Source organism: Ornithodoros turicata, chromosome 3 (genome assembly GCF_037126465.1).
Source record: "Ornithodoros turicata isolate Travis chromosome 3, ASM3712646v1, whole genome shotgun sequence".
NCBI classification, from domain to species: Eukaryota; Metazoa; Arthropoda; class Arachnida; order Ixodida; family Argasidae; genus Ornithodoros; species Ornithodoros turicata.
The window spans coordinates 105,137,774-105,150,468 of record NC_088203.1 but is presented as its reverse complement, the minus strand read 5'-3'; the positions used below and the strand labels follow the sequence as shown (position 1 = coordinate 105,150,468).

The 12,695-nt window shown below is 44.6% G+C and overlaps 1 protein-coding gene across 2 annotated transcripts in view; it reads left to right on the top strand.

Annotated features, from left to right (window-relative positions):
• The first annotated feature begins 8,294 nt into the window (after positions 1-8,294).
• LOC135389091 (kin of IRRE-like protein 1) overlaps positions 8,295-12,695 on the top strand; it is a 301,960-nt gene continuing 297,559 nt past the window's right edge. The window contains exon 1 of one of the 2 annotated variants that reach the window (XM_064619056.1): positions 8,295-8,649. In XM_064619056.1, the coding sequence (XP_064475126.1) occupies positions 8,529-8,649 (121 nt within the window). In that variant the 5' untranslated portion in view covers positions 8,295-8,528. The remainder of the gene's footprint in view (positions 8,650-12,695) is intronic. The other variant, XM_064619057.1, reaches the window with a different exon arrangement.

Below are 12,695 nucleotides of genomic sequence, written 5' to 3'. Positions count from 1 at the left end.
TCAAGCAGACATGCTTTCAAATGAAGCTAAGACAGGGAGATAGGGATTGGTAGACAGATAGATAGACAGATAACGCACTGTGAAAGACAAGTTACCCCAAAGGACTAATGACATGAGCCGTGCGTAATCCATTGGGCCACTTTGGGGGCTATCGGAATACGTCACGTGCTCACTTGTCCTCACCTCAAACCATCCTTATCCACACAGCTTTCTCTCTTTGGTCTCCCAGCTGGCTTTCCCAACTAGGCGCTGCCAAGCTCTGCATTTTCAAGTGAGTGGCCCACAACTTAGGCTTAACTTTTCGGTGAAATATTACGCCTTTTCTCTTCTCTTTTCTTTTCCTTCGTGTTTGAGTCGGCGTTTGATCGCTTTGCTTCTCTGAGCTTTCCTCGCTGACCACTCCGCCTCTACTTCAGGGCCCTATTGCTTACATTGCTCTTATCTTCGTGGGCGTCACCTTTGGTGAGTATCTATATATGACTTACTCGCCACCGAGGGAATTACCACCATTTATAATGTATTCTTATTCAAATTTCCTTTATACCATTGCCTTCGAAATAAATTTAGAATGTTCTGGAAGAAGCTTAAGGAAGTCTGGAAATCAGATAAAATCGAAATATAGATCACATAAGACGCACATACGCACAACTTCGTATAGTTGCCGAAGTTCACACTTCACACACGGTACCACACAGTCATGACGTCACTTTGTGGGTCAGACCAACGTCATTTAGACTAGACTGGAACTGGTGAACTCCACATGCTCTTCGTTTTTTGTTTTAACAATCCAATCCAATCCAATACGATCTCCTTTTTCGGAACAAGACCGCGGTGTCGTGTACTTCACCCAACCGTCCCAGACGTTTATGAACATGCAACGCGTCATACTACGAAAGCTTGCGAGATCTTCTTCATGGTGATAGTTTGTAAAAGCGTGGCTTTAATACAAGAGACAGGTACCGCTACGTCACGCCAAGTACTTACTGCTCAGTGCTTTCATAGGATGAAAACTAAAAAAAATCGGGCTTTTTTTGTTTCTTTGTCTGAATCACGTTGGTTAGATCAAAAAAGACGTAAATTGAATGAGGGACAAGATGATATCCTTGGGATAAGCTGACAGCGGGAAAACTATGCGGTCTGTACAGGTTTTATGTCTTTAGATATAGAAAGAACGTGCTTCCGTTCGAAAGTATGAAGGTGCTGATTACGTATACGACAAGGAAGTAACGACGTCTCGTGCAAATGCGAAGGTTCTCATTTTGTAATCGCCAGAGGAAACTCTGACAATCCGCGAAGCCGAATTCGTTTTCAGCCACCTCTTCTAAAAATCTCCGAAAGAAGAGAAAAAACGCATGTGGATGATTAATCTTCGTCAAGCAAACGGAAGAGGTGCTCCTTGATGTTGGGTCCTTCTTTTTGAATTCCTGAGGAATCCATCGTTCCCTCTTTCTTCCTTCCTTCCTTCCTTCCTTTGTTTCTTTCCTTTTTTTGTTTTTTATATCTCTGTTTCTATATTGCTGACGAAAGCGCGCTGTACAGTTCGAGGTAGAGCCACACTGGCGTCGAAGGAATAGCAGTTACAAAAGTAGTGCTCTGTTCCTTTCAATATGTTGACTATGCTTCTGAGTTCTTAGTGAAAGTCGTCATGCAAACTTTTGGTCTTTTCAGTAGTCCGCAGGAATAGCGTGCACTGTAAAAGCTTTGTTTAGGTCAGACGGAATTCTTTCCTGTCGCTGTCGCTTTCCCGTCCCTAATATTACATGCGCTTCCTACTAAGTAAGAAACAGAGCTACGCTCTTGCAGATGACAGAGTACTTGCACCAAGTATTAAAGTCCTCATGCAATGTAAGGCTCGCATTTCCGCTGTACACCAGAGCTATACAGAGAAAGCACGCTTTAAAGGAACGTGGCTCTTTTATTCGTGTTATGCATATTTCAAAGCTGCTCTACGTTACTCCATATTGAACGTCGCCATATCAACAGCCGTATGTGTGGACCTTCATTTGAGAAGTACTCGTCCTTCCAAAGTTGCCCATACAGTTGCCGGTACAAGTGGATCAAAAATGCACGCACATCCCTCGGCAACGGAAACCTCCATTTTGTCAAATACTCATCCAAGCCGACCTCGATATATTCTTTTTCTTCTAGCGTACACAAAATACTTCATGCTATCTGCGAAGACGTTTGTTACGTCTTATCTCTTGTACTTCGTTGTTTCTGCTCCCGTTCCCCTTGGCGTTAACAATATTTTTTCTTCGTCTTCCTTGATAGCAGCAAAAATCTTGTGTGGCCTAGAACGCAAACTCGCTGAGATGAATCCGTTCCGTTTGTTTAGCCCAGGACCCATTTTCCGTGACCTCAAGCGTAACTGGCCTACGTCCAAAGCAACGTCGACGGAAATGCAGGAACGAGAATACAAGCATATTTAATAATAGACGTCAAGTCCTCGTAATACACTGTGTCACTTCTCTCTCGGACTTTTGCTCCTGCTTCCTCTGCATGCCCGACACTTCGTCGTCCGGATCGCTGTGGCATACAGTGCCGTGCACAGCTTCGGTATTTTCCGTGCGCGTATCGGGGATGAAAGTCTTATTCGCGTCGCGGCGTTTCTGGCCCCCCAGCTTCGATTCACTCGGGTGAGTGAAAGGAGCTAGGATACCGTGCCAGTGTGGCTATACCAGCAGCACGGCCGCATGGAGGCAGCGTTCGCTCGTTGCCGGCACCTCTAAGGTCGTGCTGAAAATTGGACGGCGGTACGTTCGAGTCTTACACTCTAAATCTTTTCACACCTTTAAAGTTGTAATAACGTGCATGGCGCACGCCTTTTTAGGTGTAATTTTCGTAACACCATAATGGAGCACGGTTTCGCACAAATTTTCTTTATTCGAGTGTTGTCTGTCCTCCAAAAATTCAGTCTTGCAACATCTCAACATTTTTCAACAGTATTGTAGACACTCGCGCGTGCTCGATTATCGATAGCGATGCATATATGCATTAGCTCGTACCTACGATATGCAAGACATGATGAAAGCGAGATTTGCACTGACACTTGATCTCTAGTAACGCTTTCCAAATTTTGTAAAATATCATCCTGGAGATGCAATGTTACGCAACCAGGTTGAATGTTCATAGCGCACACCTTTAAAGGTGTGAAAAAGTTTACAGTGTACCTTCGGCCATATGCCGTCTAACGTTTCCCCCTTGGCCAGTTCTGGGAGACTTTGCCGACAGATGTTGGCCCATTTCTTTCCTGAACTCTTTCCAGTACAAACACTAAGCCCCCCATTTGTCTCTCATCCTTTCCTGCTGCTGTCCTCTCTCCATCTCTCCGTGCCTGTGCACCGCTCATAACCACAGCTGCTTTTAACGCTGGATCCCCATCACCTTCACGGGATCACACTCTTTTTCTCACCTGTATATTTCTCAGTCACACTCCGTCCCGTTCACACATAGGCGGGCGACATCTTTCTCTAGGAACGTAGTAGGGCACGAGGCCGATGAAATGCAGAAGAAACAACACAACGCCGTTAGGAATGGAATGGAATTTATGTTATCAGTAGCAGAAGAAGTCGGGAGACTAGTTAAATTTCTCCTCTTTTTTTTTCCTTACAAACAAACAAACAAACTAGCTAACAAATAAACTAACAAATAAACTAACTAGCAAACTAACTAGCTAACAAACTAACAAACCGCCGTTGTTTAATCGAAATATTTTTTTGGACGTCATGAGACTTAAGCGTTGCGTCGTTCGTTCGTCAAACAGTGGAGGAGTTATATTCGCCGAACCGTCGAGCAACGCAACCATCGGAGTCTGCACTTGGTATCATTCCGGTGGAGGGCGTTCCATTGTGACGTCACAGTTTTCTCCGGCCTGTGTTGGTTGCCATCCTCTTTTCCTGCGTGTCGTTGCTAGTTTATTTGTTCGGGGAGGCTTTTCCTTAGCAGGAAATTACCAGGACACGGTAGCGCGTACTTTTTATGGAGCACTCAAGAGAGCTTCTAACGGAAACCTGGTGTGCAACCAGTGTTTCAGAAATGCAGCAGCAATGCGGGAAAGAAAACGCTCCTGGTCGGATAATAAACCACGCGGAGCGTCTTATGCGCATATTTTCCTGAGGTGTTACGACTGCGATGATTTCACAGCCTTTGTGGCTCGTATATTTTCACCGAGAGATTTACTACGAGCGTCATTTCGCAGTGTAAATAAACCGAGATGACGACGAGCACCGAACACACACACACGTCACCGCCGCATTTTGCGGTTTTTCTGGAGGTCTCGCCACGAGAAACGCTGTTGTGATGACAAGCCATACGGATGAGCAACAAAAACTGCAAGATGAATGTCATGAAAAGTCGCGTACGTGAGCTTAAGCGGAGAGACGTCTACCACGGGGTTGTCAACAACACGGCAGCTACACTCTAAAAAAATAAGAGTACTTTTACTTCTTTTGGGGACTAAATGCATTGCCACAAAAAATAGTCTCTTTCGAGAGTAAATGCATGGGAGTAAATGAATGTCACAGAGTGGAGACTGCATTTAACGCGCTGTTGTAAGAGTCCCAGGTACATAATTCGTGTGCATACATGAAAACATGTTGAAGCAAACCGTCAACCGTGATATATCGAGTTACATAAAATCTTGCGCCACACATAGGGGGCAGTTTGAGAAGAAAGATCCGCTAACTGTTTCTTACTCTGTGTGGCCGGAAAATTGCTCTGTTGGCCGAGTTATACAGCCTTATGCCATCAGACTGACCAAGGGCACATATTTACGTAGACTGTTGCATTCAGAAGACAATTCGCGAAGTTCGGTGGCAATTTGCAGTCATGGGGAGTAAATGTCGGGACTAAATGCCGGGTCGGGGGAGTAAAATGTGGAGTAATTGCAGTCCAGGGGAGTATAAGCTGCAATTACTCCCCGTTTTACTCATTTTTTTTTTCTCAGAGTGTAAAGTCGCCGTGAAACTTGCGTTTGATTGATTGATTGATTGATTGATTAAAAAAAAAAAACTTGCGTTTCTCTTAAGCGCACTAGTACGGACTCCATATTTCCCTTTCCATTCCGTTCTCTCTCGCGCGCCCATTTCTCTTGTGCAGGGAAAACAGCATTCGCCAGCGCACGAAATTTTTTTCTCTCTGTTACTCTTACCTACTCTTACTCTTTTTTTTTACCCGTGCTAACACCGCGGAGTAACTGTGGCTGTAAGCGGTGTACAGGCTTGTACACTCTTAAAAATGAACTTCACCTGATAGCACGCTCCTAGCCAACCATAATCTCAAATGATACCGTTATCTGCCCTGATTTGTTGAAAACGGGGGGCGTACGCCTTTTTTGTGACAATCACAAAAAAGGCGTACGCCCCCCGTTTTCAACAAATCAGGGCAGATAACGATATCATTTGAGATTATGGTTGGCTAGGAGCGTGCTATGTGGTGAAGTTCATTTTTAAGAGTGTAGAGCGGGAAAGAGAACACCACGGGGGAGTGGGAAGTGTGGGAAGTAGTGTGCCGACTTGGGGATTTGGTCTATTGGACTTCGCGATCTTTAGCACGACCTCAAGGACACCGCCAAAAAGCAGATACTGCCGCTCGGTTACGCCGCAGTATGTACGAAGGAGTTACGAGTTTGGCATGAAGTGTTCGAAGTCTTCAGCACATCTGGTTTCGTCCGTTGCATTTTTAAGAGGAAAACGATACGGCCGATCAACTTTGCAAATGAAAGCTTGGAACATTCCTCACTGTGAAGGAGAGCCTCGTAGATGATTACACCAAGTGATCCGACGATATCATTGTAGATAGGCGTTTCGAGACTCAAACTGAGCTGCATCACGCTCAGTTTTCAGAACGAAAACAAACCTTCACAGAAAATGTTGCAAGAACTGGAGTTGTTTTTAGAAATGCAACGCCAGCATGCTTCATATGTGTTCCAAGTGTTTAATGACCGTTACTTCGGAGCCCTACCATCTGATATTATGCAAAGCTACCTTAGTTCTGTGAATAACTTTCGTGATAACTTTTTGATCAAACGCAGATGCGACACACCTGTGTCGAGATCCGTCACACGAACAATAATGCTCCGGCAACAGTCGCTAGATGGTCAAGCTCAACCTGCTTCCTCCTCGCCTACTCGTCTTCTTCGCCGTATAGATCCGGAGTTGAAGTTCAGTGTCGCTCAAAGCGTTACACGCCCGGTGCAGTCACTTCTTCACCGATTCCGATTAAACGTCCCGCGCGGGCGTCAGTTTCTTCACAAAGCGGGAGGGCCAACTCTGCGAAAGAAGAAGAAGAAGAAGAAGAGCTGCTTAACATGCGTCGTTGCGGAGGATACAGAACACATCCTTATCCGTTGTACTAGATATGCCACCCAACGTTCATCATTGAAGGCCGCTCTCGACCAACTGGACGGTATAGACCCTTTGACATTGCAAAGGTGTTAGGTGTCGCCGGCACTCCAGCAAAGAGGGATGCAACTCTGACTGCGTTTGTGAATTTTATTGCACTGTGTTCTTTAGGTTAGGTTAGGTTAGGTTCTTAGGTTCTTGCACAGGTATTAGGCTCTGTGCACTGTCGGTGTGTGATGATGTGATTGTTGAATGTTGTACCGTATCATTGTTGTTGCTATTGGGCTGTCGTTGACGTTGCGCACGTGTTATCGATTTGTATGTAATTGGGCACCGAGACTACGTCCTGGTGGATGCGTGTGTTACGACGCTTTTCTTTCTATTTGTTTATATTTTGTATATTTTTTTTAGTTACAGAATTGGTCGGGTGCCGAATTCAATTTCTCCATATTGTTTTTTAATTTATTTATCAACTTAACTTTCATGATCGCGTAGTCGCCTGTTTTTTTTTTGTTTTTTGTTTTTTTTGTTTCTGTAAGGTCTTCGTCGCGTTGGGTGCGAAAAGGAACTTTTTCTCGTTTCTTTTTTTTTTTTGTCCGGGTGAGCCTTTTTTCTTTCTTTTTTTTTGAAGAGTAGCAAGCCAAATATTGGCTGACCTCTCTCAACGCTTAAGAACAATAACAACAACTGTAGCAGAACGTTCTTCGGCGCCGCATTGCGAGCACAGTCCATCCAGTTGCCTTCGCGATATAGTAGAGGTCGCCGATCATGTAACATGTTTTGTTTTGTTTTCAAAAAGCAGAAAGCGGACAAATGTTAAAAGTCCAAATCCCACATCAATAGCTTCTGCGAAGTTCTGTCTAGACGTAATATATTTCGCCGTATATCCATTGCTTGCAATTGAGCTTTCAGCGCATGCCGTATAGCCTATCAAAATCCCATTAGGATGTCCTTCGAAAGGTTTTTATATACTACTCGAGCGTAAGAAATAAATGACGCTATGCTGTGGTTATGACGTTCAACATGAAAGGTTACTTTTAGGGAATGCAGGTTGGTTTTAACTTTGGTTTTCAGGTTTTTTTTCCTTTTTTTTTTCTGGGTAAGCCGGTCTGTCTCGTGACGCGCGTTTTCAGATTTTGCACAGCGTATTTTGTGAACTTTTTGTCGCTCCTGTCTATTGTGATGCCCTGATATGTACATAAACTAAATGAAGACGTTATATGGGGTGGGAGACATGAAGGAGACGTCATGCATGACAATTGTCAAGGGAACGGCTGTCTCTAAGCCAACTTCTCTCATTACTGAATGCCTGTCCAAACCTGAAAGCGGCCACCAGGGAATTATAGGGAATCGTATGGTCCCTCTGATTCCGACTCTGTGTCGCTGTCAGTCAATCAGATATAGCAACGTGATGTCAGCCACTCCAAAGGAATCAGACGATTGGCTCATCAGGTTAACGGAAATGTTATCGCGAAACTTCTACATTTTCCTAAATCTCTCGTTGACTCAAAACCTTTCACGTCAAAAACTTTCAACACCTCGCTTTTTTTTTTTTTTTTTGCCGGTTGATGTGGGAGAGCAAGGATTTGTGCCATGCCGCGAAACTACACATATTCCTGTTCTTTCTTTCTTTCTTTCAAGTATGAGCGGACGCCTACTCTTTTACATCCAGTTCTATTTTTCCCAGCAAAAATTTCCTTCCCCGACAAAATTAAGGCATCTGCTCACGCAGTCTAACATCAGCAAATCGAGCACAGAATCGAGCAAGAAAAAGAGCACGCCCGCATCATTTGCAACTCCCTCGGAAAACATCGCCGTTCTGCAGCTCTCATCTGCTCCGCTCCCGTCTTCTGCATTGGCCGCGCCGAGCTCACGTGACCGCCGAGACGTCACTCGCCGTTGCTGCGCAGCGTCGCAGTGTGGCGCTAGTCTCGCTTGCGCCGGCTCTTTTGCACCGATTTGATCTGGAGAACCCGGGCAGGCAAGGACGTCGTTTGAGCTTGTGGCCGCATCCACGGTGAAATCAGTCTAAATATCGTTTTCTGGAGGATATCCTGCTTACTCCCGTGTGACGAAAGGGTTGTGGTGAAGAGAGAGGAAACAGAGGAGGTGTCATATCCGCTGTGTGTGTCGCCGGTGCTTGTCGCGAATATGTGCTGCAGTTTCGGCTGAATGTGATCGTCTGCCATGAAAGCGATGGATTGCCGACGTGTTTCCTACTTTCATACTGACCTTATCGCGTCTCGGATGTCCCATATCGTTGTCCTATTCGGTACTCTCCTCAGCTTGGCCCTGCTCAGTTCCCAAGGTGGGTATTTGAGTGTGCCAGGTCAGACTGGGGTTTCGGGGTCAGTGGTTGTCCCTTGACTCGGATATGCTTCATTCACACGTTTTGCGATGGGGAGCAAAAACTGGATCTGTCGACTAATGCAGGGTGAGCATTGTAAGGGATGAATTTTGGCATGACATCTCCGCACGTACTCGGAGGTGAATGAATCCTCACGGCACGCTTTGGGGGAATGGGAAGTGTCCCAAGTTATTATTATTATTATTATTATTTTTTTTCGATTGCGAGGTTTTGCACTTTAACGGTTTCTTCTGACGTTAAAGAGTCATGACGAATCGGTTTCGCGGGCGACTCCAAGAGCTCCACTGAGTTCCACTGAGCTGTCATTCCGGAAAGGTGCACCTTAACACCTTCGCTGCGTCTCAAAGACAGAATCCAAACCATATGACATGAAGCCGCAGGTGCCAGTCGTGTAGTGGCAGCCACCTTGCTTCAAGACTGTTTTCCTTTTTTTTTTTTTGTTCAGGTAATAGTTACTTACACGAATGGTGCGTGTGTCGTGGTCATAAAGGCTCGGTGTTTTGCGTTAATATTAAACGTACGTATTACTCAGAAATAAGAGGGAAGCTGTGATCGCAACGAAGGATCTGTTTACCTGAGACATAATGCATGGTGTTATATGCAACATCGATGTTAAATGATAGATGGATGGGCGGATGAATATCTAAAGGTACGGATATAGTAGTGTTCGTACGGGGTCCCATTCTCCCTGGTACAATGTCTTTCGCGAGTTCCGGAAGTAAAAATTGCGTGTTGTCCTTGATACTATATCGACTTCCAGGTGAGATCAAGCGCTATTTCTGCATTCGGATATTATCGGACTAAATCGGATATTATCGGACTAAAATGTAGCCACAGACCACATCTACAATATCTAGCATAAAGCACCACACAATGGTAGCAGGTGCTGTGAATGTGCTTATTTCTACGGACATCACCTTCGATGAATCTACGGCAGTGCTAGCATGTTCTGCAGGAAGTCACGCAAGAATAGTTCCTTTGTGCAAGTGCATTCCTTTCCACTCAGTACGTGGAAAGAATCTGTACTGAATATTCACATCAATACGTGAACGAAAGGGTGTAATGTTTGAGGGTTACAACTTCACATCGAAGATGGTTGTGCATACGTGCGATGCAGTTTATAATTTGTTCAAATTTCAATGAACTACTGAATATGAATACTTCAGCCATCTCCATAGTTTTCTCGTTCCAATGAATCAATCAATACTTGAGCCCTTAATAAGGCACACCTCTGACGAAGTGGATTCAATCTACTAAGAAGGAATGGTGGTGAAAATTGCCTGTCGTAAACGCGATATCGGTAGTTATCTTTTGTTTTATTTTTGTTTAAGTGAGGCAACCAGACGCCCGAAGCGTATAGTTCAGAACTAGCTGCACCAGGATTTTTATGTGCTATAGAAACTTGGTGTCCATGGAACACGACCTTCGAATACGGTTTGGATAGTCAGGCCTCTGAAAAGCTTTGGAAGACACATGGCATTTTATGTCAGACGAAGTATACGGTATTATGCCAGGGAACGGTGACGTAATCTTTTTTCGTTTCCGTTACTGCTTCCGTCGATGGCCATATTTGTTTCAGTTTCCGTCACCACCATTGCGGCTTCCGTTTCCGTTACGCTTCCGTTGCGGTTTCCAGTACCGACCAACACCGACATATATCCCCTTGTTGGTTTCCTTATGATTTTTTTATAGGTTTTGAGACCTGTCAAAACTTTGTACCTGTATACGTGCATACAGTGAACCCTTATTATTATGGCCATGGTCGTTCCCGAAAATTTTGGTCATAACGCGGAATTGTCATATTAACGGCGGGGGGGGGGGGGGATACATGATGACGATGATATATGGATGGGGGGATGTGCAGAGGTTTCACTGCATTTTCCTCCAGGCACAGTGAACCCTCGTTATTATGACCATGGTCGTTCCCGAAAATTTTGGTCATAATGCGGAATTGTCATATTAACGGGGGGATTTGCAGAGGTTTCACAGCATTGTTCCCCAAGAGTATGGTCGTAAAGCGCGTATGTCAGATTATCGGGGGTCATATTAACGAGGGTTCACTGTAAATGCAGTCTGGACCTGGAGTATGGTCGTAAAGCGCGTATGTCAGATTATCGGGGGTCATATTAATGAGGGTTCCCTGTATTCTGAAATCAATTTTGAGGTCATAGGGATACGGGCGCAGAACAGACTTTTTTTTTTCTTTTCAAAACTATACACACGTGGTTTCTTGGAACAGCTAACGTGAGTGATAACGCGGTGGGTCTGCGCAAAGCTCTCTTTGCCTTGCGCGTGCGCAGAAACACCAACGCGCGTGTTCTTTACTTACGTAAGCTTATATGCACTGAAACTCACTAATATGAACATGGTTTTCACGCTTGCAACTTGCAAGTCACCATAAGAGCTATGCTTCTTCTAGGTATTTGCCATATATATTATTTTGTTGTATGCTCCAGTTCGGTAGTTTATTTTAGTTTCAGTGCCTCAGCTTATTTTTATAGCTTTATTAGCTTGTCCATAAACGGCGCGTTGGCCTTCTAATATGGTACATTTGACTTCGCTTCATTCACCCTTATTTCATAACTTTATCTAAATAATACGGCAAAAAGGTTGTAATAATTCGGGTCCTGCAATACCGAATGATTACCGTAAGATATTTTCGTTTCCGTTTCTGTTTCTGTTACCTTTCCATGGTATATGCTCCTAAGTACTTGTAAGTAACCACTTTCAAGACATGATCCAGAAGCGGCAGTTGACGAAATGTCAAAGGCAGCGAGTGCCTTTTGGCGGGAATGGAACCTCCCTGATTGCCGGTCCGATGTGCTACCGTTACACTGCATTATTAATTGCCGCAATCATTGCACTGGCAGGAAAAGTGTACTTGATGAAAATGTTGCGTGACAGACATTCTGAGCATAACATATGTTTAGGGGCATTATGTCATCCACAGCTTTCTAATAATAGCAGTGAACTACACAGCAAGCCAGCGAATGACATAACATGGCCAAGCCACTTTCGATTCCCTGAGTGTTCTCAACTGCGACTGCATCTAAGGAACGTCGGCACACACACTAGCAAGTTTTACACCCTCAGAAAAAAGGGTGGGGCAGTTACACTTTTTAGGAGGTAATAGTTCTCGCGTAATGTTGTGCCTAAAAGGTTGCAAAGTTCTACCTGCTACCTCACTCTCTGCCACGAATGATCAGGTTACCGTTTCTGATTCGCTGAGCGAGGGGGGCGTACGCCTTTTTGTGGCAATTTGGGTATATGATAATTGCTTTTGCCACCCTGTTACACCCATTATCAGACGCTATGTTGACCTATAGGTGGTAACTATAGAAGTTACCACCTTTTTACACCCTTAGGGCACCGTATACCCCTTAGTTAAGGGCTAGCGTTCTTTGTTCTGCGCACGCGCAAACCACAGATAGCTTCTCGCAGTGTGCAGAAACAGTGACTAGAAACAATGACTAAGAAACTAGTGAGTTTTATTTTATCGTATGCTATCGCCTTTGTGTACGTAAGGTATAGCGTTGATGGTTCTGCACACGCGCAAGCCACAAGCAGGGCTTTGCGCATCGCTCAGAACCACACGCTCTCCCTTACGTACTCAAAGGCGACGGCGTACGTAATACTAAAAATGACTATTATCTCTTACGTACGGAAAAGCAAAAATCAAGATGATATAGCTGCACCCTTTGTAGCGTGGTAAACAAGATATTATGTTTTTTTTCACTCTGTTTTCTATTTTTCCGACATATATCTGTTTGATGTCGCCAGTGGTTTATTGGAGTGAATGGCTCTACTCGTAAGCCTTAATGTATGCATTTTTTCCCCCTACTCGACGCCCTTCCTCTGGTCGCTCAGTTGCGCGTGAATGACTTTCTTCCGATAAATATTATGATCATGAGGCCTGTTTCACTCTCACTTCTTTCGCGCTACATTTCCGCTCCACGACTCAGCTCGAGGATAATTTATTAATGCCG